At 40.0% G+C, this 25,895-nt stretch overlaps 1 protein-coding gene across 2 annotated transcripts; it reads right to left on the bottom strand.

The window, feature by feature from the left end:
* Window positions 1-423: 423 nt before the first annotated feature.
* On the bottom strand, window positions 424-25,387 carry slc8a2a (solute carrier family 8 member 2a). 2 transcript variants are annotated; one of them, XM_056398025.1, is made up of 13 exons: window positions 25,266-25,387; window positions 13,972-14,382; window positions 13,162-13,299; window positions 12,586-12,813; window positions 12,216-12,494; window positions 10,793-11,227; window positions 10,256-10,617; window positions 7,053-7,156; window positions 6,493-6,510; window positions 5,399-5,511; window positions 4,683-4,782; window positions 3,470-3,739; window positions 424-3,352 (listed from the first exon to the last, which is right to left on the bottom strand). In XM_056398025.1, the coding sequence occupies exons 2-13, from the start codon at window positions 14,317-14,319 to the stop codon at window positions 2,976-2,978; spliced, it is 2,772 nt and encodes a 923-aa protein (XP_056254000.1). In that variant the 5' UTR covers window positions 14,320-14,382; window positions 25,266-25,387; the 3' UTR covers window positions 424-2,975. The 2 variants fall into 2 exon arrangements, with proteins under 2 accessions (XP_056254000.1, XP_056254001.1); XM_056398026.1 differs by lacking the exon at window positions 6,493-6,510.
* Between the last annotated feature and the right edge of the window lie 508 nt (window positions 25,388-25,895).

Below are 25,895 nucleotides of genomic sequence, written 5' to 3'. Positions count from 1 at the left end.
ATAATCTGCATTCTTTGCTATTTTCTGATTGGCGATTAACCAATTAATTGATCAGCAGATTAATTGATAATGGAAATAATTAATTGCAGCCCTAATAATGCTCACAAGTCTCCATAAACTCTCCTCAAATAGAAGTTAGATATCTACTTTCTTCTTTAGCGTCCTTGAAATGTAAATCAGCTCCTCAATTCTATCTACTACGCAGATTGGCAATGAGCCCAGCCGCAAAGTCACACGTTCTTTTTAGATTTGCAGACATAAATATATCTTGTGTTTCTGATCACAGAATAATATTGTAAGTGGTGACGTCAGTGTGCCCCAAATGTCATATTCCATCAGAAAAATGTTGCCCTCTGCACTAATGAGGAAGTAACAGTACTTAAACAACCAGCATGGGTGATGGATCCACCGCAGACACTCAGATAAAATTTCAATGTAATTGACAACTTACAATAAATTACAATATATTTGTGTTCATATCAGCTCAAATACATTAAATTATAAAGACATTAAATTACACCATTGATAAATAAACAGATAAGACTTTAGGGGTGAATGAATCATCACTTTCAAACAGTCACACTAAATGGCAGATACTAGGTACTTTTTTTTATCTTTCCACAGCTTATTAGAAATTCATCGTGTGTGTAATTCTTTGTCAATTATACATTTCAGTATTGGGTCTGTATAGTGCATTTCTGATCATTGCTATAATCCATATTCATGGTGAGATCAGCTTCAGCAGGTGCAGTACATTACACTAAACGTGTCTCATGTCACATATTTATTATATTTCACAACATCTTATCTCCCAGACTGTAGACTGGTGCTCAGTTTTTTATACCATGGCCACAGCAGAGATTTGTTTGGGGTTGGCTGTCCGGGTCAATATCGTACACTAGCACAACTCAAACAATTCCTCTTAACCGTTCATCTCATATTTAAAACTGTGCGCAAAAACTGGGTGTAAAAACTGAGTTAAGTTACCAATTAACTGTAACTGCTCAAACAGAATTAATTACGGGTTAATCATGCTCAGGTCCATGTTCACTGACGACAAACAAACTTTAAAGGTCCCATATTGTGTAAAGGTAGATGTCCATGTCTTTTTTGAGTATAGAGCAGGTCTAGGTTCTATATTAATAGTATGAAAGTATCAAAGCGCTCAGTCCACAGAGAAACACACACAGCCTGTTTTCAGAAACTGAGCCTTAAAACAAGCCGTCAGGACTTCTGTAACTTTGTGATGTCACAACTATACAGTCACTGCCCACAGCACAGCCCACCTGGACGCACCATCCAGCTTTGCAGGATTTGGGTGCAGTTCCAACTCAGCCCCTACACCCTCCCCACACCCACTCTCACTCCGTTTGCGTGTTCGTGTGAAGGGTCCACAACATTAAGTGTCATTTCAAACTAATGACCCTTAGGTGGGAGTGGCCCTCCAACACCGAGACTGCATCGATGCAGGCTCACAAACCACACTACCAGAAAAGTGCAGCATGACTTTGAGTCCGTGACGGATGAAATGCCTACAAATACAATACCTAAAAACAGAAGTAATAAGTTACCTCACTTCAAACAGACATTTGATAGACTATTTTCATGCACACATAACGAAATTAAAAGTTGCATTGTATTTTGGATTGAACATGTTGCTGTGGACCTGAGGAAATGGGACGTGTTTTTTTATTTGACTTGATCATTTCAAGAACTATGGAAAAAACAAGGATCTAATCTGATTAATAAAAACGAAAAAATGTTCAACAAAAAAGAAATGCAGCCAAAAAAATCTCACTATGCCATGAATTTAATTAGTGTTATGTCATTGTCCATACACCTACATCTTTGTCAATGCTGTGTATAAGATTATCTTTTAGATAAATATTGATTAATTACAATATCCTTTCAGAAATATTTTTGTTAACAATGAATTTCCTGTTTCCATCGGAGTAAAGTGAGGGCACCCCAAAGCTTGCCGGTGTATTTATATCTTCGCCCTTCATGAAGAGACCCTCCACAAACAGAGTTACACTCTGGGGGGGGGTATAGGTGGATTGGGCCTTGGTATCTTTGAGTGTTTATCTGAAATCTGCTTTTTTTTTTTTATTCAATCACTCAGAAAACAGTCAGCTAATCGGAAGAGAGCCTCAGAGCCTCTCTTCTGATTGGCTCACTGACCTGTTGTTGCTAGAGCTCCAGAGAAAAGCCTGAGAGAGGAGCTATAAAACTATATCGAGCTGGTTTTTGGTTCTTAAAACCACAAATATATCTTCTTATGGATCAACACTTTAAATAAAACACTGGAAAAGTGTAAAATGTGGAACCTTTAAGAAATGGATAACAGTTTGAACACAGCCTCTTTTTGCCCATGACACATGGCCATGGTTTAAACGTGATGGTTTCTGACACACAGAAATTACAGACTCCACAGCTGTAATGCGAAGCACAGTGGTGTTCATATATGATTTTCATATATCAGAGCAGCTTGTCATGTATTATCACTTAACATTGCTCATATCTGTAAGAAGCTGTCATTGCTTTTCTTATGTAATTACTAGGAGAAAGTCAAATCTATAGATCCAGACTCTAACAGCCTGAGGAGACACAAGACCAAACATGATATTACGGTTATGAACCGTGAGGCACAGCCAGCATCAAGCAAAATCCAGTGACTTCACAGCGTACATGCTGACCGTTTGCTCTTCTTTATCAAAAGCAGTCACTGCATGTTATTTAGTCCACTGAAGTGAAAATGATCAGTTCTGTCACAATCAATTTTACTGACTGGAACTGTCCTGGAGTGGATGTGGTGCACAGATTTGCACGTACAAGTCTGTTGTGTGTGTACATTTTTTTTACGCGCCATGGCAGCAGTTGTCAAGTGGTGACAGGTCTTTTCAGTGGTAGTTACTGTAACAGTACCAGCCAGGTCAATGTCCTGGTGACGTGTGTGTGTTTGTGACTGTGCTCTCTCAGAAGCCTTGTATATGGCAATAGGCCTCCAAGCTGGCGAAGAGGATGTAGAGAAACCAGAGTCCAAAGAAAAGCAGTGAAGTGAGGACTTTGGTGATCCGCGGGCCTCCCAGTTCACCGCCTACGGACGGCCTCCGGCGGAGCATCAACACTCCCATACTGAAGAAGGCAAAAATGGTGAAGAGTGTAACGGAGAAGGCCAGCGAGCCAGGGTCCACACGGAAGACCTTACCTTTGATTTCCCAATATACAGCAGCCACAGACCAGGCCACGCCAATACCCAAAAACACATTAACTGCATTGCTTCCTGTCACATTTCCTATACATGCATCCGCATACTGGTCCTGAGTGGCAGCCACTTTACTGGCGAAGGTATCTGGGTAAAAAAAAAGTAAAGTTAGTGAAGTTTAAGTGCTTATTAACCTGGCCAAAAGTTACATTAACTAATATTGTGTTTGTTTTAATAGTTAAAAACTCAGGTAGAATCACTCACCAGGAAGTGAAGTCCCCAGTGCTACAAAGACGACTGCAGTGACAGCGTCTCTCAGGCCTACGGTGCAGCCAAAATGGGAGGCTAGGTCTCCAATAATGGCTGTTAAGAAGCCAATGACAGAGATTGACACGATGAAGCATGCCCAGCCATTCCAGTACTCAGTGGGCGGGACACAAGCAAACAAAATCTTCCAAAAAATGCACAATATGTGCATGAAATAGTCGAAGCAGTTCGGCATTCGTTGCTCTTGTCCCTCTTCATCTCCATCGCCTGTTATAAGAAGAAGAAAATCAAACCAAGCAACAAGTCCTGTCATCAGCCACAAATTATAAAATCACATTTTCAGCAATTCAGCTTATAGTGTCATAATAATTTGAGGTGGTGGGTGATCTTTGTGCTCATAGGCTACCTTGCAAATGACTGACAGGTCAAGGGGCTATGTGGAGATCATGGTGAAGCTTGTGCCATTTTAAGAATGCAGATAATTTTTCAGTTCATCTGTTAATCTAATGTGGATAACCATTTTCAAAATGGCTCCTGCTTCTTATGGCAGCATTAAAGTTCAATGTTTTTTTTTCTTTTTTAGAAAAACACTTATTTACTTTTTGGCACTGGCTTCTTTTTTTATGCTAAACTAAGACAACAGGCCACTGGAAATAATGGGAAGTTGTGTATTTTCCAAAATTATGACCTATTCCTTTAAATTGGCAAATCACATATTTCTTGTGAATGCCATGCTAACACACAGCTAGCAGCAATTTGGGAGAAATACTTTCCTCTCAATTCATTGTTAGTAACATTAGCCATATTGTGAGTCTGGATGTTTAACATTAAAAAACTGACATGAATGAACAGCAAGCAACAAAACAAACTAGATTATTTAACCAGGTTGTAACATTAAATTATAATTGTTTAATTAACCATTTTGAGACCAATTCATTTCACGTCTTAATTTGAGTTAGTGTAAAACATCATCAACATGATTAATAATCAGGTTTAATGTAGTGAGCAAAAACACCCATCTGAAACATTGAAAAATGTAGCGGTCAGATTCAAGTTCTGGTCAAGTCTGTAAAACTAATTAAATCATAATGAGAAAGAAATACTAGTTTAGTACTGCTGCTAAAACTATGTGTCTAATTAATACTTTTAATGTAGCTAAAGATTCTGCTACTCAGTTAAAAAAATATATATACAAAAAATAGCCACTGACCTGAACTGACGGTGACTGCTTCAATGAACTGCTCTCTCCACGAATGAGTGCCAATCACTACAGCCAGATTTGTGTCCTTCAGGAGTTTGTCCACAGTGCTCTGTTACAACACATTAAACAGGTCAGTAAGTAAGCAGAGGTAGTCATAGCTCATATGAATGCACACAGAACATATGGGTCCATGTTTATGTCGCTTCACCCTCAAACTCTAAGATGGATTATTGTAAACTTTTTAACATAGGCTAGTTGATGCAGAGCACATATTTATAGTACACCCACAAAAACCACTGGCTTCACTGTTCTGCTGCAGAACTTGAACTAAATCCAGAATAAACGGACCCAGACGTTGCTCACACAGCGTGCATCAAAGTGCATGTGATACATGAGAAAGGTTGAGAAGTGACAAGAGGTAGAATTAAATGTGTGGTGTTTGAGTATGACGAGAGTTTAATGAGGAAATGAGAGGAGAAAAGTCTCATCAACACACAACATGCAGGCAGTAACTGTACCTGGTCTAGTACTCCATTGGGAGTCTGATGTGTGAGAGGGCAGGGAGAGGGCATATGTTCACTCATTGAAGATAATAAAAAAATCTCATATTTTCTATCAACTTGAAATAAAATGTACTTGGATGTTCCTTGTATTCACTGATTTATTTGTACACAGACTGTCTGTTTTACTGCTGGTTTAACGCCTTCTGTCAGCCACTCACACACCTTAAACTCACAGGACTCCTCTATGATGACCTCAAGCCTGCTGTGCTCTCCTAGAATGGGTTTACCCATCTCAGAGATCCTCCTGGCCTCTTCCTCCTCAGGGGTTGGGTTTCCTGTCAGGAGAGAGCAGATATTTAATCATCATATCTGTAATTTATTGTCTCATTTACAAAATACACACACATCCTAAACCTTAGCCAAGGGGTCCAGGCCCAAACCTAAAGTATAAAGATGAAAAAAAACACACACATGCACACACTTTCAAAGTATAAACGTTTGCTGTGTGCAGCATCCATAACGTCATGTACTTCCTGTCGAAACAGGTTGGGGGTGGCATGCTCAACCCCTCAGTGCAGGTGGTCAAAAGGATCTGTGTGCAGGCTGCAATACTTGCCCTACTAGAGCTATGGCCACTTCAAGTTACTTCCCCTTCATATTACATCATGCCGCTGTACCTCCAGTGTGAAAGGGGTTTAAGCACAGCACCTATGCTAACTAGCTGCTAGCTTCTTTTGTAGGACCGCTGAATAACTATAAAAACACACATTTACTGACCGGATCGTCTCACTCCGAGGCTCCGACCAACATCTCATGTGGTTCTGTTTGATTTGGGCAACTTACAGTTACGCCCCCTTAGAGTTACACTCTTCTCTTGCAGTCTGCAGACAGACCCCTCTCCAAGTAGCTGGCCATGCAGTAACAGTCCCCGCCCTCAGCAAGCACAATTAACCAATAAAGATTTGCTATCTTCCACAAAGTAAAAGTAATAATATGCTGACGGATGTTACAGCACAAAACAATAAAAAACGAAGATTTTAGACTTTCTGACAATGGCAAGTATTGGAAGTCATTTAAGCCTGAAACCATGTTTATGGTCTTCAGTAAAACAAATGCCAGGAAGGACAGAAGGAAAGTAGAAAATCCCTTTTATCACCAGGAAGTAATGGGCAAAAGATCCACTGATCTCAAGGAAGCAATGGGGTTTTTATGGGTGTTCTGACACCCTAACTTTACTGCTGATAGCATGCAATTTCACAATTATACATGGATATCTAATAATGCTGCACATTGCATCTTTAACAGCCAAACTGTACCTTGGTTTAGCAGCAATGCTGGGAAAAAAGACAGACAACGATTCAATACCATACAGTAACACTATTTCCAGGGCCTAACTAATTAGAGAGGCTTGAGAGATTCTAAGATGCAACAGGAAAAAATAACACACTCTGTTGGGTTTCATTTTCACTTTTACCTAAATGAAATAAACTACTGTTCATTACAAACTGATGTAAGTGATTCTTTTGGCCTCTAATAACAAGCACACATCCTGCTGAGGTTACAGGGAACGGGCAACTGAATGATACTAAATTCATAATTGGCTGCAGCGCCTGCGCTACAGTGAAACAGAGACAGCAGTGAATGGCAGCGTGTAATCTTCGGTTACTGGCTCTGACGCAGGTTCCCGGCCTTCAGCCGTCTGTGCCGCCGATGTTATTGTTTTGATACTCGATCTTGGATATTGCTGCCATCTACTTGCTGAGTGTTTTTTTTTTTAACGTTAGGGTTTCTTTCACCATCATCTCATACTGCATCACTTAATTGTGGCAAGTCATTAAGATGTCAGTGATAAAATACAAAATGCTTACACACTCACCAGAGAGTCCTCGCTTCAGCCATTTGGGGTCCTCAAGCACAATGAAGAAGTTTTCCTGCTTCTCATATTCTTCCACATTTATAATGCGCACCTGTAAGGTCTGACTGGAGATATGCAAGCACACACACACACACACACACACACACACACACACACACACACACACAAGCACACACATATTCTTAATTCTATAACAAAAGCAACATTAAGTATTATTCAATTCGATGAAGGATAAGGTGCCTAAAAACACAAGATCTCAACGTCTTAAACATTTCCTCTACCGTCTAAATCACATCGCAAATTGAAGTGACCTAAATAATTAATCAATATCGACCTGTAAATAATTCAGGCCTAAACATAGTGTGCTCCTGCTCCTCTGTTTGCCAAAGAAATAGCGCTAAACTAAATACCTTGTAACACAGCCTTGATACCCTGGTTAATCAAAGTGTGTAAAGTTAATTTGTTGAATACTTTGACGACTTGCTGAGAAGCAGCGAATACAGATAAACGTGTATGTAACGGTTGCAGTCTAAAAAAAAAAGAAATTAAGTAATAAGGGCTAACCACCCACACACTTTGTCATTAACTATGATCTACACATTGTTATACTCTTGACTGTGTAGTGTCTATTGATGGGCCAGGTTACATAACAGAGTCTTTCACTAAGTGTACAATTAGTCCATGTGCAAACACAGCTTATATAACCTGAAAATTTAATGGGAAAAGGATCTGTCAGTTTACATGGGGTGACTGGAGGTTCCCACACCTGAGCAGGGACGGGATTATCTTTGGGTGTCAAGTCGTCAGGTAATTCTCTCTAAAAGGACCTCCTCCACCAGGAGTGGGTGACTGATAACCCATAGTAATCTTTCAGCGAGGTTCAGATGCCCTTTTCCTAGAAGCACCAACGTGCCAGTAAGATTAATATAAAAGCAGAAGGGTGCTGTGTTTCTGAACTCGTGTTTAGAAAAAGAGGACATTTGTCTTTTTGATCATTGTTTATGTGGTTGTGTGTTTATACCGAGAATTTAGAGAACATCATAGCATATTTAAGTTTTGTCAATTATTTAGCTCCTATTAAATTGGCTGAATGAGGAAATGTAGAGAGTTGCCGGTTCTGAAGACCTACATACATCAAAGTTACCTTCTCTGTGTTAAGTCTCACAATATTCTATATTTTTCTTGTTATCTTGTTATCATTAAAAGACCAAAACCAACATCGTACTGATCCTACAAACAAATAATGTTATATGTTATGTGTTTTTAATCATTTTTGGACAATAAAAATGATTAAAAACAAACAAATATGTGTTATATAAACTACTCGATGCCTAAATTCTATCTATCTAAATAAGCCACACTGCTTTGACATGTTTCTTGATTATCATGAACACATACACTATAGTTTATTTTGAGTTCACTCACCATCCACATCAACATCCACTACGAACTTCACCGTCCAGCTCTTTTATTATTTAGCCTTTTTTTTTAAAAACGGAAATATGTATTTGTGACCCATTTGTTTTGGTAGGAACCAATGGGCTTGTGGGATACAGGGTAGGGATCAGAACGTATTGAAAGACGGACTAACACACAGTTGTTTTTGGTCTTTTCATGGGATTAATTATAAAATGACAATATATTGAATAATCCAAACCTTGACCTTTAAAGGGGCTATTTATACATGTTTTTCTGACACCGAATGTTGTTAGTGATTGTCGCTTGACAAGAGCTTAAGTCATTATTGTCTTTACAAGACCAGAGGTTATAATACACCCTCTGAGCAGCGCTACATCTTCAGGTCAGACTGGATGCTACAGTGAGTCACTATCAGAAAGTGACGAGACGGGCCGTGGCTAGCTGGTTAGCATACTAACTTCAGTAGAAGAAGAAGTGTTAGAGACAAGAGTTAAAATTGTTGCTACTTTCCACAACTGGAGACAGTTCTTGGTTGTGGTAGAATGAAGTTTTTTTCATTTGACCATACTGTCAGCATCCTTCTCACAAGGCAACACACATTACATGACATCCAGAATGTCTTTATTATTACTATTATAGTCAAAGAACTGCTGTGTAATTCACATTTATAGATGATTAGCTTTAGGAAGTGTTTATTATGTTTTTTGATCAGTTAACCACTTGCATGATTGATCTCAGGTTTTGAAGGCTGTAATTTGAAATCCTCATTTGTATTATTCCTGTCTATCATTATTAGTGCCATAAGGTTTATATGTTATTTCATTAACATAAAGTTTTATGGTCACGATGGAGGACGGATGTGCAAGTTTATAGGTAAACTCTAGAATTAAATGATTCAAAAGTTGTGTGGAAAAATACTCTCTTCTCCAAGTTGAAACAAAAGAGAAGACGGGTGACGCCCCTGAAATGTGCGCCAGCGCCCAGGGGATAAAACAGTTGTGATCAATGTGCATATTGCTTTTAGCTCTCAGCTTTGAGCTTATTTGCACTTTCTCCTTTATCCTTTGTCTGTGTTCTTTGTCTCTTTGCGACGTGCTCCAAGTAACTTTTTCTTTTTCTAGCGCAATCTTTTATTTTATAAGCCAAGTCAAGAGCAACTGAACCAAAACAGCAGAAGAACCTCAGAGTAATTTTATATAACTCTTAATTATTATGACGTTTCATTTTTGAAGATTTTTGACAGTTTAGAGTCATCTGGTCAACACCAGTCTCCTCTAAAGTTATCCAGCCAAAGTGAAGAGCATTAGAGTTTATTTTGCATCAACCCACAAGAGACGCCAGCAGATAACACATCTGACCACGACCGCCTGCAGAGAAGCCCGGGACAGAAAGTCTCCTGGCAAACTCCACCAGAGCTGAACCGCTGAGACGCCGGCAGAATTCGTCACCGTGATAACGGGACATGGCCTCCAGGAGAATCCATTGTAATTCATTGTTGTCCTCCCTGAGGACTGGTGCCCCCTTCCAACAAGAGGAAATCTGTGGTGTTCACACTACACAAAACTTACAAATAGCCCTTGTGAAAAAACATTTGCTTGAGGCTTCTTGATAATGAAGAAACCTTGTTTTAATGTATTGTAGGTTAAAGAGCAGGAAATTGCAACATTAAAAGACACAGTGTCTCCTTCCTGGAAGAGAAGAGATTGAGATTGTTTCTAAGGAAACACATCCGTCAGACTCTGTGGCTCCTCCACTCTTAGTGTATTTGCCAGTCATTGCCTCACCTGGTCTGTTCATTGGTGAATTCCAGCTCCCCTCTGCTCTCCTCGTAGTCCACCCCAGACTTGGCACTGCCATCCTCTGTATGGTATGGCACAGCAACAGTGCCCCTGGATCCTGAGTTCCTCACCACTGTCACTGTCAATATGCCTGTGCTCTCGCTCACCCGCAGCACCCGCTGACCGAAGGTGAAGATGCCAGCGTGGTCGTCGTCCAAGATAGTGATGGTGGCAACCAGTGGCTCCACTAGTCTACCCCTGGGCGGAGTTCCTGTGCCTTCATTTCCACCTTCTTCTACCCTCAGTTTCTGAAGACGCACAAAGAAATGCTCATCCTCCTCAAAGATGTCGTCATCCAAGATACCAACCTGGAGAGAGTGCAAAGTATCTCCTCATAAACACAGAAGGTGATAAAAATTTTAATTCAGATTCTCGAAACTCACTACAACACAACTTTCAAAATGTCTGATTCCGGGGTTCCACTGATACCAAACCCTGAAATATTTCACTGTATTTAAAATCATGTAAATGTTAGTTGCTCACCTTGATCTCTTTGCGGGTCTCCCCTGGCTTAAACACCAGAGTTCCCTCGGTGAATTCATAGTCTGCCCCAGCATTGGCAGAGCCATTTTCTGTACAGTAGTCCACATAGAAAGTGTTCTGACCTGTGCCCCCATCAAGGATCACGCCAAGGCTCAGAGATCCACAGTTCTCTGTGCACTGGTACTGGGCGCTTTCAAAACAAATGTGCGAACATGTGGCCTTGTCAGCATCATCATGTCCTGAGCGGCGTGTGTGCTCAGCAGCATGTCTCTTTAATATGTTACCGGCACCGATCAACATGCGTGTCGCCTGGACACGGTAGAAGGCGCGGCTCTTCTTCTGGTGAATCAGGGCAGAGTAGTTGGCCATCTCAATCAGCTGGTCCAGGTCTTTGTCCGGATGTTTCTCCTTCAGGTCTTTAAGGATGCGGACCACCTATGCAGGAGAAGAAACCGGATGTAAAATAACTTTGTCTAATGTTCTGTAAAAAGTGCTCTTTAAAACACAAATTGCTCCAGACCCTGTTTTAAGGTGTGACTACACATGCTGTGTGTGCAGTTGGGTCCGATAGGGGGTTTCAATTCACAGCAGAATGAGAACAAATAGCTTAGTTTATAATGACAAAAGTATTGGTGTTTCTTGGGACAAAACTCTGCAGACTAATGTAAGGATGTTTATCAAGAAATACTTTGAGATCCCCTACTGCTCAGCCTCCTGCTGTTAAGACTCCTGCTGTCTGCACTTCTGCTATTCAGACTTCTACTAGGATTGAATCCTGCTAGCCTCAGGAAACCTGATATTCCCCTTAAATTCCCATTAAGTAACTTCAAAGTCATAAAAACATTAGAACCAGCAGTGGTCATGACAGTGGTCCTGGTAAATATGTTCCCATCAATAATTAATTAATTCTAATTACTTAACACAAACCTAATGTTAAAGGAGCTGTTTGTAAGTGTTGCTATTGCTACATAGCCAATGTTAGCATTAACAGCTGTTTACTTACCAGTCTAAAAGAAACTTTGCAAGTTAAGCATCAAACTCCTTTACTCTGCCTCCAGAGGTGGAAAGCAACCCTCTTGTTCTGCTTCTGTGTCCATCACTTTTCTTCCACTGAAGTTAGCATGCTAACCAGCTAGCCCTGGTTTAGTCAGATTGTCTCTTCACTTTCCGATATCGAGTCACTGTACCGTGCTGAAGAAGTAGCACTGCTCAGAGGATGTATTATAACCTCTAATATCATAAACACAACGATGGCTAAAGCTCCTGGCAAGACTGATAAGTAAACAAATGTTAATGCTAACTCTGGCTATGTAGCAATAGCAAAACTTACCAATAGCTCCTTAAAAAAGCTATGATTTCACACCATCCAATCTTAGGTGCAATGTGTGTCTCCAACAGCATTTCTCCTTGAGCCACGTCTTACCTCATCTTTGTTCTGGTCTAGTTCATTGCCCGTCTGCACAGAGACCGTCACACTGGAGGAGTTTCCAGGGCATGAACTGCCATCCGACAACTTCCCATCCATGATCACATCGATGCCTTTGGGCGTAAGGTCCCCTTCCATTTCCACCACAATGCCATGCCGCTTGTCAGCACGGTAACGCTTGTGCATGTATTTGTAGAAGAGTAGGCGACGGTCAGCGATCCAAGCCAAGATCACACACACAGGGAAGTACAGCAGCGTCACTACAGCTTCCCACACCTGGTAATACAGGCAATTTGAAAATAACATGTTTTATAAACGTGAATTATTAGAAAATACAGCCAAAAATATGCAGTCATCAGAAACACACCTCTACAATCCCAGGTGAGATGACAGCCAGTATGAGGTAGAGCCAAATGTAGGCAAAAATACTCCAGAAAGCCGTAATAAAAAACACACGCAGGTGTTTGATCTTGCGAGACTCTCCGTCGGGAATCACCCACACACACAGACCAACTATCACAAACATATTGAAGGCAGCGCTGCCCACTATGGTGCCCGGGCCGAGCTCCCCTGCATTAAAGTTGTGCCCACACACCTGTAAAAGTCAAACATAGGGGTGGGACAAAAAAGACAAACATCACAAGCAAATTAAAGACATTTTAAATGCTAAGTGGAATTGAATAACTCAGAGAAAAGTATAAAAATATATATTTGAGTGAGAATAGAGTTGAAATAAACCTGCAAATTGTGATTTTAATTTTCTATTAATTTATTTTACCAGTGAATTTAGTTATTTAATCCACACAACTACATTCTGAGAACTATATATACCTATAGGTTTAAAGAATTCAAAACTTGAGAGAGATGTATGAATACCACATTCACAAAGATGAAAGATGCCTATGTCTTGTGTGATGGTTTATGTTAAAAGCATCTTGTGTACCTCGATGACAGAAAGCAGGATCTCAGGCGCAGAGGAGCCCAGAGCCATGAGTGTGAGGTTGGACACCGTCTCATTCCATATTCTCACTGTAGTTACTGTAGTTTCACCATTAGGTTTGGTGATGGTCACTTCCTTCTCCTACAAGACATTTGTGAAAATGTTAGCGATGCTTAACCATCATACATATGTTTCCATTACAGTAATAAGTGTTAATGTCACAGTATGATACGTAGGTTTGGGTGATATCCAAAATTTAACATCTTGATACAGCCCAGCCAAAATATCACAATATACAATATTATATTTATCTTGTAATTATATTATTGTATTTTAGACTTCAGGTATAGGTGATGCCACTAAACAGTTTGACCACTTTTATTTGTTACATGTCAAGGTACAATGTACAGTAAGCAAAGCAATGAAATGAGAATCAGCAGGACAGACTGCAAAACTGCAAAAAATAAAAGTAAAAAAATCATGAAATGAAATATTACAAAAAAATATTGAATATGGCAGAAAATATCACAATATTTGATATTACCAAATGCCAAAGCCTTATGATAAAATTCAAAAATCCTTATATATTTTTCACGTCAATACTTAATTATGACTTTAATCCAATAAGACTGGATATAGATGATGTAGTTTACATGGATTTTTCTTTTTAAAATGTTAGTCTTTAAGTAGCTATATGTAACTTTTTTTGGTCAGTGACCAATGTGGGATAATAGCACATTGAATTTCCAGAGATTCTTGAGCCAATCGATCTGAGAGAGTAGAATCAGACCAAAGTGTTAAGTTCAATAATACCTGAGAGGTGATGACTTCTATTGATGCCATGAAGCGGTCTGCGATGATGGACACACCCAGAAACATGTACATGAGACCCAGGAAGTAGATGATGGCCCTACCCGCCTGCTCCCCCAGTGGAGGGTTGAGCGGTAGCCACACTGGCAGCAGGATACCAGGTCTACAAACCACAGTGCCTGCACACGCCCGCTTTCCAGACCCTGTAGAGTTGCCCGCGGGTTGAGGCTGCTCGGGGCCAGACGCTCGCTCTACGACCTGTGGCCTGAAGGAAGTGCAGGGGTAGGCCAGGAGGACCAAGGAGAGAAGGAGCAGGAGGAGTGGGGAGAGGTGAAAGGGGAGGGGTCCCATAATATCCCTAAGACAGGAGGAGCACCTTGGTCACTGGACGAGCAGCTGGGTCAAAAGACTCTCCTGGAAACACAGAGGTACACGTTATACAGTATATATGCAGTACACAGGCACATTATTATAAATAAAGAGATACAATTATGTCTACAGAATCTTTAAAGGTCCCATATTTTTATTTGAAATGTTGATAGTTTTACACCTGCTCTCTCAAGATTCTCTCTGGAGCTCTAGTAACGACAGGTCAGTGGGCCAATCAGAAGAGAGGCTCTGAGCCTCTCCTCTGATTGGATGATTGGCGCTTTGATACTATCACAGTATAATACAGAACCTAGACCTGTTTTATAATCAAAGAAGACATGGAAATCTCACTTTATACTAAATGGGACCTTTAAAATTTCAATTTCTTTTTCTGTCTGTCGGCTGGTTGACCACTTCAGTCCAGTCTGAAATGTCTCAGTAACTACTGGATGGATTGCCATGATATTTTCTAATCATTTTTTAGGCATTCATGGTTCCCTGAGGATGAATCCTAATGACGATGATGGTCCCCTGGTTGACATTTGTGGTTTTGAGTGAAATGAAATTCGGTACACACGTTATGTTCTGCTCAGGATTAACTGACCTTTGACCTTTCATTTAACACCATAATTAGGTTAATAGTTCAACGTGTCCAATACAGTGACCAAGCACCTGCAAAACTATTGACATCCTCATCAGTCTCAGTTGTATGATGTTGGCATGCTAACATGCTAAACTAAGATGGTGAGCATGGTAAACACTATGCACATCAGCATGTTAACAATGTCAAAGATGTAAGCCTGCTGATGTCATCGTCCAGCCGAGTACAGTCTGGCAGAGCCACTAGCATGTTGTTACATTACATTTTCTCATTGAAAATTATGGTTAATTATGGTTTCAAAACAGCCCCATGATGTCAAATATGAAAACAGCATTAACATGAAATACATGGAAAAAGGCAAACAAAAGCTGCTGTACAAGAGCCATTTACCTACAGGATCTATTTCGAGGCAGCTTTTCCAATAATCAATGTGAGATCTAACACTGTCCTAAAAGGGACCTATTTTAAAATTTACACAACCTCAGCTTTTTGTGAAAAAATAAAACAAAAACATTAGGACACTGTCAATAACATATACTATCTCTGTCACACAGAAGTGATACAGCGAAAAAAGAATTCCACCAAAGAAAATAATCTCTTCATCCTGTAAAACGAAAACATAGAACTGCTGCATAGTTTCCCTGTTTTGTGATTTATTTGAATATTAAATCTGCATTGCTATCACCTCAAAACCCTCTTTCTCTTCACACATGGTAATCCTATATAACACCCAGCAGGTGAGTAATGCACATATCCATTCTGTTTCAGGGATGTCTCTGTCACGCACACTCAGTCAGGGTGCAGGTTGTTTTGTTTTTATCATTGCCACCAGCACAAAGTCTTGTTTTTGGAAGTTAAAAGTAAACTGACCCGACTGAGTCATCTTAACAGCATATCAAAATGACCTCTGAGAAACTAAAGCCAAGTTGTTAAGTCACGCAGCTCCTGTGGTTAACATTATCTGGCACTAATCACTGTACCCTGGTGGCAAGAATGACTAAGCGCTAATTTACAGCTCAGACAGTTTTTTTTTTCACCTGAAGTGCTATGTCAGTCCCTGTGAAAACTTTTTGAAAGCAAATTTTAGGCAAAACGTCTGGAACACCATGAAAAGAGTAAAGTCAGTTGTGAATCAGTTCGCTTTGGGGCGGATGAGGGTAGCTAATGTTACATGATAGCTGAAGATATAACGAGAGAAATCAATTTAGGAAATATTGTAATGCACGAAGAAATCTGTAACAATGATTATAATTAATTACCTGCTTTGTTTATTATCCCAATCATTACCCCTTAGGCCTTAATCTCTCCTCTTTGACCCCCATTGTGGTAAACTGCATGAGAAACCTTGTGTGTGCTAATGTAATTTATTTATTGACCATTATAGTTCTTATAACTAATCACTGGGTCCTGATGTTGCCTCACATTCTACTGATTTCAAAGACACAGCTCACAGACATTGCTCCGCACCAACAATAACATTTTCTGAGATCATTTTATGTGCTACAGTATTTTGATTGAGAAAATTCTGAATTACTAACCTGAAATACTAAGCAGCATGAGTTGATATGAACATCATTGAACAACAGGAATCATTTTTTGAGCATTTGTGAGTTTTGGATTAAAGGAGAGTGTAATAATGTCAAAGCACAGTCGTATGTTTACAGTGTTCACGTCTCTGAGCATGTATGGATGTGAGTACAGCAGACTCCTCCTGGGCCCGCCGCCTCCACTCCACCTGCGCAGGTGACACTGCACTATTGTACACTGTGAGCTGAAACAGATACTTGGGTGCTGCATCTTTGATGCAGCTTGAGCTCTGCCAGCTCATTATGGAGTTGTGATTCAGAAACACAGCCCAGAGGGCCCGCCGCATCACATTTCACTTTCCAAGGCCTGCTATGGTTACCACGACCTCAAACTGAGGGCCACCTTACACCAGTGGTAGCTGATGGGGGGTCGGCTCGCCAAAAATAACTTTCTCAATGTTCATATTTGTAAAACAATAGTGCACAGAACAGAGTCAGGGAGTCATAATAGTGATAGTACATCTTATATGAGGTCTCATTTAAACTGCTGGGCTGTAATGAGCGCACCAGCCTTGTTTCTACCATTGCAGCCGACATGAAGTCTGTCATATGCAATAAATAGAGATTCAAACACTCACAACACAACCACCCAAACAAACAGGAATAGTATTAACCAAGTGCCTGAATGATTCCATATTTTTACTACCTGGAGACAGACTTTCCTAATGTCCTGTATTATATTGTAGTCTGGATTCTTAAGTCTTCTTGTTTGACATGTTTAAGATCTAAATGCAGATTTGTTTGTAGAATGCAGCAGTGGCAAGACAGGCAGTACAGTGTATGAGGGCTAGCTAATCAAGAAGCTGGAAGAGCAGGATGCATTATTGATCAATGCATTCACCTAAATATAGCAGGATCTTTTCCTTTCATGTCACCTACAAGGAGCTCTGTAAACATAATTCAGATGAACAGCGCGGTAGATTTATCAAGCAGACATAAAGGGAGTACTTCTCAGTCTTTCCAGTTGAGAGATTGAGTAAATAGGGCGGTAAATTGGAAGACTCCTGCCACTCCCAACCCTCACCTGAACAGCTCCGAGCTTTTCCTCTGCAGTGACACTGATTCAAGTCAAGTCTTTCTGATTGTAATCCAGGAGTGATGTTCACTGGGTACATTAAGATTAAACTGTTACAACGAAAGGAGGAAAATGCTTTTAAAAAAAAAAAAACATATAGTACATGTTAATGTAAAAGCTGAGGGGAGTAAACATAAACGCAAGAAAAAAAAACAAAAAAAAAACCTCACACTTCTTCCAAGCCTTTCTTGTGCCTGGGGGAAGGGGTCATGAAGCGTTGACAGGTCTGTGTCCACTTCTCCCACATGAACAGCGAGCTGGGTGACAGCTCATCTCCCCTTACTGCCTCTGACACGGCCACTATCAGTCAGCACCACAGATAAGTGATTGCCTGGGGTTATCTTACACTGATAGGAGTGCCACTAAAAAAGGGAGTTAGCACCTGTAACAGTTTAATATTTCCTGGTTGTACCCTAATGGTGGGGTACTGTCTCATGAGGGCTGCTTCCTTTTGACATGCAGAGCACTGGGGTGTGACAGCAAGACAGAGATGACTAATTCAAGCATCAAGAACAGGAAATAAATGTAGTCTTGTTTAAGCTTGACCTACAAATCATCACCTACCAAACCAGTGTAACCTGCAGCTCAGTCATCTTCTGATTTCACCCATTGGATTTCAGAAATCAGAAAGTTAGTTAATGAATTTGTTTCAGTTTCACGGTGCATTCAAGGACCTGACACAAACACACACACACTCACACACACATCCTCAATCACCAGTCCATCACCATAAGGAATGCATTGACCACGCTGTTTGAACATTAACCTGTATGCAGATTGACAAAGATTGCCTTTCCAGGATGTAAGCTGTATGCACAGGTAAACCAATAACATACCATGTATCAGTTTCACAGCCAGCCAATTAAAACCTGTGTTTGAACTTCATGTTGAAGGCTCAGTCACCAGTGACGCCCTACGCTAAAATCCCAAGAGCAGAGGGTCACACTCATCAGTGTAACATTACTGCAGCTCTCTACAAACAAAAAATTTATACGCGAGCGACTCCACTGCCATTCACAGCCTTTTCTCTCTGCTGGCTGCTACCACAAGATGTTATCAAAGAGAACGAGTCCCAATGTAAAGAATCAAGGTGTAAGGTTGAAGTGAATTATCTTCCGATGCTACGATGCTCGAAGACAGCAATCACCAGAGCCAACACCTCTGATCAGTTCGACAGCAAAACTGACTTTGTAGGCAACCTGAGACAGCTCGGCCAGTTAGTTTATAAGTATGATCAGAAGGCAGGTGTAGTTAGTAGCTACTGTATATGAGAAAAAAACTGTAAACGTCTCAAAGTAACAGAAAATGTTCAAACCAAATCATTTAGAAAAGGCAATTGCCGACGGGAAAAGTCCAACATTCAGCCGACCGATGGTGTAACTCTATCACTCACTCACTTATGGACATTCAGGTATGTAGCGCTGTGCTTTAAAATGAACTGCATATGCCTCTAGGACAGAGTACTGTTAAAAAAAGAAGAGTAGAAAAACATGTTTTAAAGCAGAAAATTGTTGCCTTTATTATTTTATGTATCTATATGCTGTATTTTCTTTGACATTACTGGATGTATAATCAAAAAAGTTTGATAATCATTCAGGATTTGGCTCAGGTGTCCTCCACCTGAGTCTTGCTGACTGAATACAGTAATAAAGTAAAGATACTGGGACTAGCTGCTCATCAGCACTGGTTTGATGAGTGGTGGTTTCTCACCACAGCTGCTAGAGTCAGTCAAACAGCAGGCAGCTTCTCCTTGGATTTTCTGTTGATGAAGTTTGGGGTTTGTGGCTGGTGCCTTTATATTTGCCTATTTATCTCTGTTGGCCGTCGTTGTTCAATGTTGTTGGATGGCTAAGGATTGGATGTTGGATGTTTTGGAAGCGTTTGGATGTTTAGAATAAAAGACTTCCGCGTAGGTACAAAGGGAAATAATCCAAGAGACTTGTTTACCCTTGGAGGTGTTGTGGATTGCACCTCCAAACCATCGTCCCTGCAGACGATTCAGCCGTGGATTAGAGCAGTCCACTATAAAACACATCCATTACAGCACAATAACATCCGTTCAAGTTACACGCAAATCAAGGCGGTTAGACGGTCTCCCTGTTAGACAGTCTCTCTGTTTGCAGTTAGAGCAAAGAAAGGAAAGGGATCCATCCTTTTAATAAGTAACACAGGGCTTTGGCTTGCTGCTATGGGCCTGTTAATGAACCAGATGAATCAGTGTAAGATAATCCACCAGGCCACACAGACAGACAGACAGACAGACAGACAGACTGGGCCAAACCACAAATGTGTATCAAAGGTATCTAGAAGAGGATTTCAACATGGCTTTATTTACATTCAATATTTTTCTCACTTTTTTCTACTTCAAGCTGGATTGTGCTCACATTACCTCACCATAACTAACAGTACCTCAGTCATATATGGTGACAGATGTGAAGTTGAGTGAATCCACAGGGATGCATTTGGTCAGAGCTTGAGTGTCAATTTTACAATAAAAATTTAGATCAACAAAAAGGTCTAATCCGTCTCCAGGGAAAAACAACCCACTCCACTTTTTCCATAATATTGCTAATATGTTGAATTAAATAGGAATATCAGTCACTTCTTTACTTTGTATAATTTCTTTGTGGTGTCAAAAGATTTAAGAAACATTTAAAATGACTTTTTGTATGTGTGTGTAAACCAGAAGTAGGTGATTAATATCAGTCTTAATACAGCATTTTGAGGAGTTTCACAAACAGAGGTCCTAAAGACAGAGCATATGCAAAGCAAACCAGGCTTTGTTAAAGAGTTATCCAGTCAAGTTGTTTCCATTACATAAAATTTTCCAGACCACAGTCTCTGTGAATGTTTAAACAATTTTAACACATTTCTCACACACAAGTGTAGTCACGTTAGTCACTGGGTACAGGACCGGATGTGAGAATGCACTTAAATTTAGATTACACCCTCAGGTGATCTACTTTCAGTGAACACAGTTCAGCTCCATTTCTCTGACCCGTTTATGTCTAATGGTGAATTTTCAATGTCTACAAGAAAGATCTTAGCAGGTAACAATCGCTATACAAGGTTTTTGCACAGGATTTTACCTGATGAATAAAATGAATAAAAGTGATTGACAGTGAGCAGAATTTTCTGCTTCTCTTAGTAAAATGATCCTATAAGAATTTCTTAGTGACTTTTATTTTGGAAATAAAATTTCTATTTATGGAATACCGTGTCTTCTAGTTACAGAACTTAGTACACTCTCCAAAAGGCAAAATCTTTTTTTTTTTCCTGTGTACTATTTTAACTTATGTGCAAATAAACTCAAATGAAGCTAAACAGGCCAGTGTCTTCATTACAGCTGAAATTATTAGTTGATTAATTGGCAAACTGACAGAAAGATATATTTTTTTTCCATTTTTCAAAAAAAATCGTGACATTCTCAGGATCCAGCTTCTCAAAGGGCAGGATGTGCTGCTTCTGTTCAGATTAGAACAAACAATTAATTGAAAGAATGATCTGCAGATCTCTAACAGGTGACAAATTCATGGAGAATTCATACAGTACTGTGCAAATGTTTTAGACACTTGAGATGTTTAGATTCTTATCCATCATCAGGACCATCAGGGAGGCGTCTGATCCGCCCACAGATAAAGCATCAGAGTCGCATTATTTTTCAAAACATCCTCACTTTACTCTTAGGGTCTAACATTTTCGCACATGTTGTCATGTCACCCAACTCTACTCCACACATCCAAGGGTAAATTCAGGTTAAGCATGAATTAGATCCTGTGACATTTCAGAGCCCTATGAGATCTCGAGGGTGATTAGGAAGTTCAGCATCTTCAGTTTGACTGAGGGGAAACAATCCATCTGACGTCTCTAAGCCGTTCTCGTCTCTCGTTTCTCCCCCTCGACTCATCCTGCCTCTGCTAAAAACATTACACACTCCCTTTTCCTAAGATTTCTGCATGTGGGCCTCAGGTAGGTTCACTGTAAAGGAGGGGGCAGGTGGACGGAGAGAGGCTGCATGGGGCCCGGAGGTGAAGTGGACAGAAAGGGGGGCGTCAGACGTACGACTGACAGCCAGCAGACAGCAGCTCCTGAGGTTTCCATTACCTGAGATACCCTGCTCAGCCACTGACTGCCCTGTCACCTTAGAAGGAACAGCATTCTCAACTTCAGAATGAACCCAGACAGGGACACCTGTTATGCAATATTCAAGATACTGTCAGAAACATCAATAGCAGACAGAATATACCAACACATGCGGCATTCAAAATCCTAGTGAAGTAAAAGTATTATCAAAATGTACGTAAAGTATCAAAGCAGAAGCAAAATGTCCCCTGTGACTGATATATTAATTATATGACATTATACTGTTAATATTGATGCATCAGTGCTTCAGCAGCATTTTTCTGTTGTAGCTGCTCAATGTGGAGCTATAGTCTTAACTACAGGTTAACGGGTGTATATATGATAACACATGTGAAGTGAAGTGAATCCACAGGGCTGCATGTGGTCAGATCTTACAATGAAAATGACTGATTTAGATCAACAGCAGCTCTACTCTGTCTCCAGGGAAAAACAACCCGATCTCCCAAAGTCTTCAACTAAAATTTTGGTTCTAAAACTCTATTGATTTGATTTTTATTCTATTGAATATTGCTGATTTGATGAATTAAATAGGAGTATCTGTCACTTATTTAAATTGTAAAACTGTTTTAAAATGACTTTTTTTATGTGCATGTAAACCAGAAGTGTTGATAGGTGATTAATGTCGGTTTTAATACGACATTTTGAAGAGTTTTACCCACAGCAAATCAGGCTTTGTATAAGAGTTATCCAGTTAAGTTGTTTCCATTATGTTCAATTTTCCAGAGCACAGTCTCTTAATATCAGTCTTTTCAAATGAAGCAATACAACATTTTATATTTTATATACAGTTAGTTAGTTTAGTTCCCTACCAGGGGGTCAGGCCTCTCCAAAGGGTCAGAGGATAAATCTGGAGGGATGTGACATGATTAATGGGGCAGGAAATAGGTTTTGCTGCACACATTTTTTTTTTTGACTTTTTTCTAGTCTTTGATTTTATCTGTGAAATACTGAATAATTATAACAGAAAGCAGAAACCATGTGAGAACAATAACATAGGGGAAAATGCTATACTCATACAAGTACCTGAAAATTGTACTTAACCTCAGTACTTGAGTATAAGTACTCACTGTCCAACACTGATCATATGCACAAACACTACTTGCACTTTAGAGCAACAACACGACAGCCAGATTGTCACTACTTAACCCCTAATCTCTAATCTTTGAGACTGAGGTTTTTTTTCCGATGTGACACATTAAGGATACACCTCTACTCATTACCCAGTCAAAGTTAACATACTGCATATAATGTTCATGAACTGAGGTAAATCACATGGTGAGGCAACCTAAAGAATAAGGAAAAGTCAACAAACCACTAAGCAATATTTCCACTTCAAACATTTTGTAACACCTCAGATGCAGACGAACAGCGGTGCGTTTTAGTCTTTGCCATGACCGCTTGAATTCAGAGCAACAGTCTAGTTCAGACTAACAAAATGTTAACAAAATGTGCAGAGGCAGCCAGCAGGCCTGAACACACAATAGAACAGAGAGTCAATGAAAACAAAACAGACCCCCACAGGCACTGACTCTCCTCTCCAACATACACACACACACACACACACACACACACACAAAGATTCACAGAGACTGGTAAATACTATCCATTGCAGCATGTGCACTGCTAAAGATATAATGAGTGAAAGAAATTAAACAACACTGTGACTGACAGCTGTGACACACGGAACTACATCTGACTCTGATCCTCCGGTATGTGGGACGGGATTTTGGCCTTCATGAGTACATTATAGTAGCATTACACGTCAGTAACAAAAAGAGGTACAGTAATCTAATTCACCCAGGGTAAAGGGGGCCCATCCGTAGCTGCTGACTTCCCTAAATCAAGAGGATGAAAAGGTTTCAAGGGGGGAGTCTGATCGACTGTACAGTTTTACTGATTGATTGTAAGGGAAATGTGAGAGAAACGTGAGGTGTAGTATGGCCCTTTGTCCGGTGGCACCTGCAGTTGGCGAGCACATCGGTGCCTGCAGACAATACGGCAGCATTGGTTTACTTGTGCCGTCACATACGTGGGGAGGAGGTTGCGTTTCAGGGTAAGTGTCAGTGAATGTTGGTGGTGGACCACTTGGATTCAGCTTATGAACAACACATACTAAAGACAACACCAAAGACACAAACTGTACACTGCAAACAACTTATAAATAGGGCTGATTATGTTCTGAATTCATTCATTGTTTTTCCTCCTATAAAATGACAAAAAAAAAAGTGAAAAATTCACATCACAATTTCCAAAAGCTTCAAGACACATATTCAACAATGTCAACAGTCTAAAACCATAAAAGACAAAACATTCTCATTAAAGAAGCTGGTATCAGCAAATATTTGTCATTTTTGCTGGAAAAGTGACTAGAAACAAATTATTTATCAGAATAGTTGCAGATTAAGTGCGAAACTAATCAATCATTCCACTAACAATTTCGGTTCTATGTGCAAATCTACATATAACCTACTAATAAACTACATTTTGCATGAGTATAAAAAATACATTTAATTTGTTTAAACATCCACAGTCTATTGAGTTTGCCTAATTTTTTCAAATATAGTAAATACAGTCTATTTTTCATCATTGTGTGTCATAAAGAAAAAAAGACATGCATGAGTTAAAAAAAAAAAAAAAAGTGAGCATAGTGCTTTTTGGGATGTTTAAGTGAAAATTGATACAAACGATATGATGTACATAATTAAATATAACGGACTGGCACTGGGGGTGTATCTGCAGTCAGCACCTCCCGTCTCACACATCATCAACTCTTCACACAGCTGCCGGCACTGTCACAGACACAAGAGATGGGCAGGTGGGGGATACTGTATGTGATGTTGCCAATTTGCTAAATGGATGATACTTTTATGTGAGTTAAAATGTCAGCTGTGAAGTAAAAAAAATGATCTTTCAGAATAGAATCAATGGGACCATCAGGAACACACAGCAGTACGCTCTCTTTAACTTAAAAGTGGTAATTTCTACATTCAATCAGAAGAAAGTGGCAGAAAACGATGCTGTCAGACAAACAAACCAAGCAGAGTGTTGTTAAATTACAGGTGTGGTGCAGCTTCACCTGTGTTTTTCAAGCATCAACCAAACGTGATTCATATGAGACATTTTTATCAATTGAAAATATATAGTATATAAACCATATCTCAGCCAACTGTAGCAGAATAAATAGGTTTATACTAAAAGATGAGACTTTCCTTTATCACACTTATTTTCTATTTTGGTCACTTGTTTTCTTGACCTCATGAGTTCTTACCACACACACATTTCTTTGCTGAATTATACCTGGAACTTTCCTCCTATGCAAGACTCACTGTGACAATCTTTTCAACTGGAGGGTCCTGACCAAATGTGACTCTATTTCTATGCGAGTGGGGGTCATGTATACATTTCATATCAGAATTTTATCAATCAAAAGCACAGATGTGTCACTTAGCAGCCTCCCCAAACACCAATTTACTTCCGCCTACTTTATATACATACTTTGTTCCTGTGCACCTTCGTGTCTTACCTTCTGCTTTATGGCACAGCTCCACCACAGGCTGGCATCGCCTCTGAACGTCTGGAAAACACACGCCCGGTAAAACTATCCCCGTCTCGACACACGGCTGAACTCACAGAGTGAACTTTCCCGTTAACTCACATTGCCGTTAACAAACGATGGTGATGCTGCGAGCTCACGTGGGGGGGATGACGCGCTGCCTTTATGGTCTCCTCCCAAGTTCATGGTTCAGATACTGTGAGGTTCATACTGGTTTAAGTATTTATGGTGGGAAAATAAAGACATACATGTGTCTGTAGTAGTCACTGTACATTATGTTTTTGGTCCGGCAACAAGCTGCAGGTACATTATTTTGTGTTTTACGCATGAGACATTTCGTCCGAACTGTTTACGAGAGCACTTGAAAGCAGCAGCAGCAAGTTAAAGTGCGCAACTGCAGAACAGCTGCCGCAGTTAGTCTCATCTGGTCAGTGGGCATCGAGCGTGTTGCCGCTCCCAAAGAGCGTAGTTTTCTCTGGGGCTGGAAATTGTAGTTTCAGAATTAAATTTACAGTAAAACTTCCATAAATGAACATTGGTGATCAGAGTTGATACAAATTCTTATCTAAATGTTTTGGTCTCTCAGGCCAAAGACAGACG

This window comes from Seriola aureovittata, chromosome 15 (genome assembly GCF_021018895.1).
Source record: "Seriola aureovittata isolate HTS-2021-v1 ecotype China chromosome 15, ASM2101889v1, whole genome shotgun sequence".
NCBI lineage: Eukaryota > Metazoa > Chordata > Actinopteri > Carangiformes > Carangidae > Seriola > Seriola aureovittata.
Note: the sequence above shows the minus strand (reverse complement) of the source record. Positions and strands in the feature narration are given on the sequence as shown.

What these genes read in the sequence shown, in the direction of transcription:
- slc8a2a (XM_056398025.1), bottom strand. Translation starts at nt 14,319, where the DNA reads ATGGGACCCCTCCCCTTTCACCTCTCCCCACTCCTCCTGCTCCTTCTC. An exon ending in TAGAAGTCATCACCTCTCAG is followed by an intron (nt 13,300 to 13,971) that starts GTATTATTGAAC and finishes AATGTCTTGTAG; the next exon opens with GAGAAGGAAGTGACCATCAC. An exon ending in TCTCACCTGGGATTGTAGAG is followed by an intron (nt 12,495 to 12,585) that starts GTGTGTTTCTGA and finishes CTGTATTACCAG; the next exon opens with GTGTGGGAAGCTGTAGTGAC.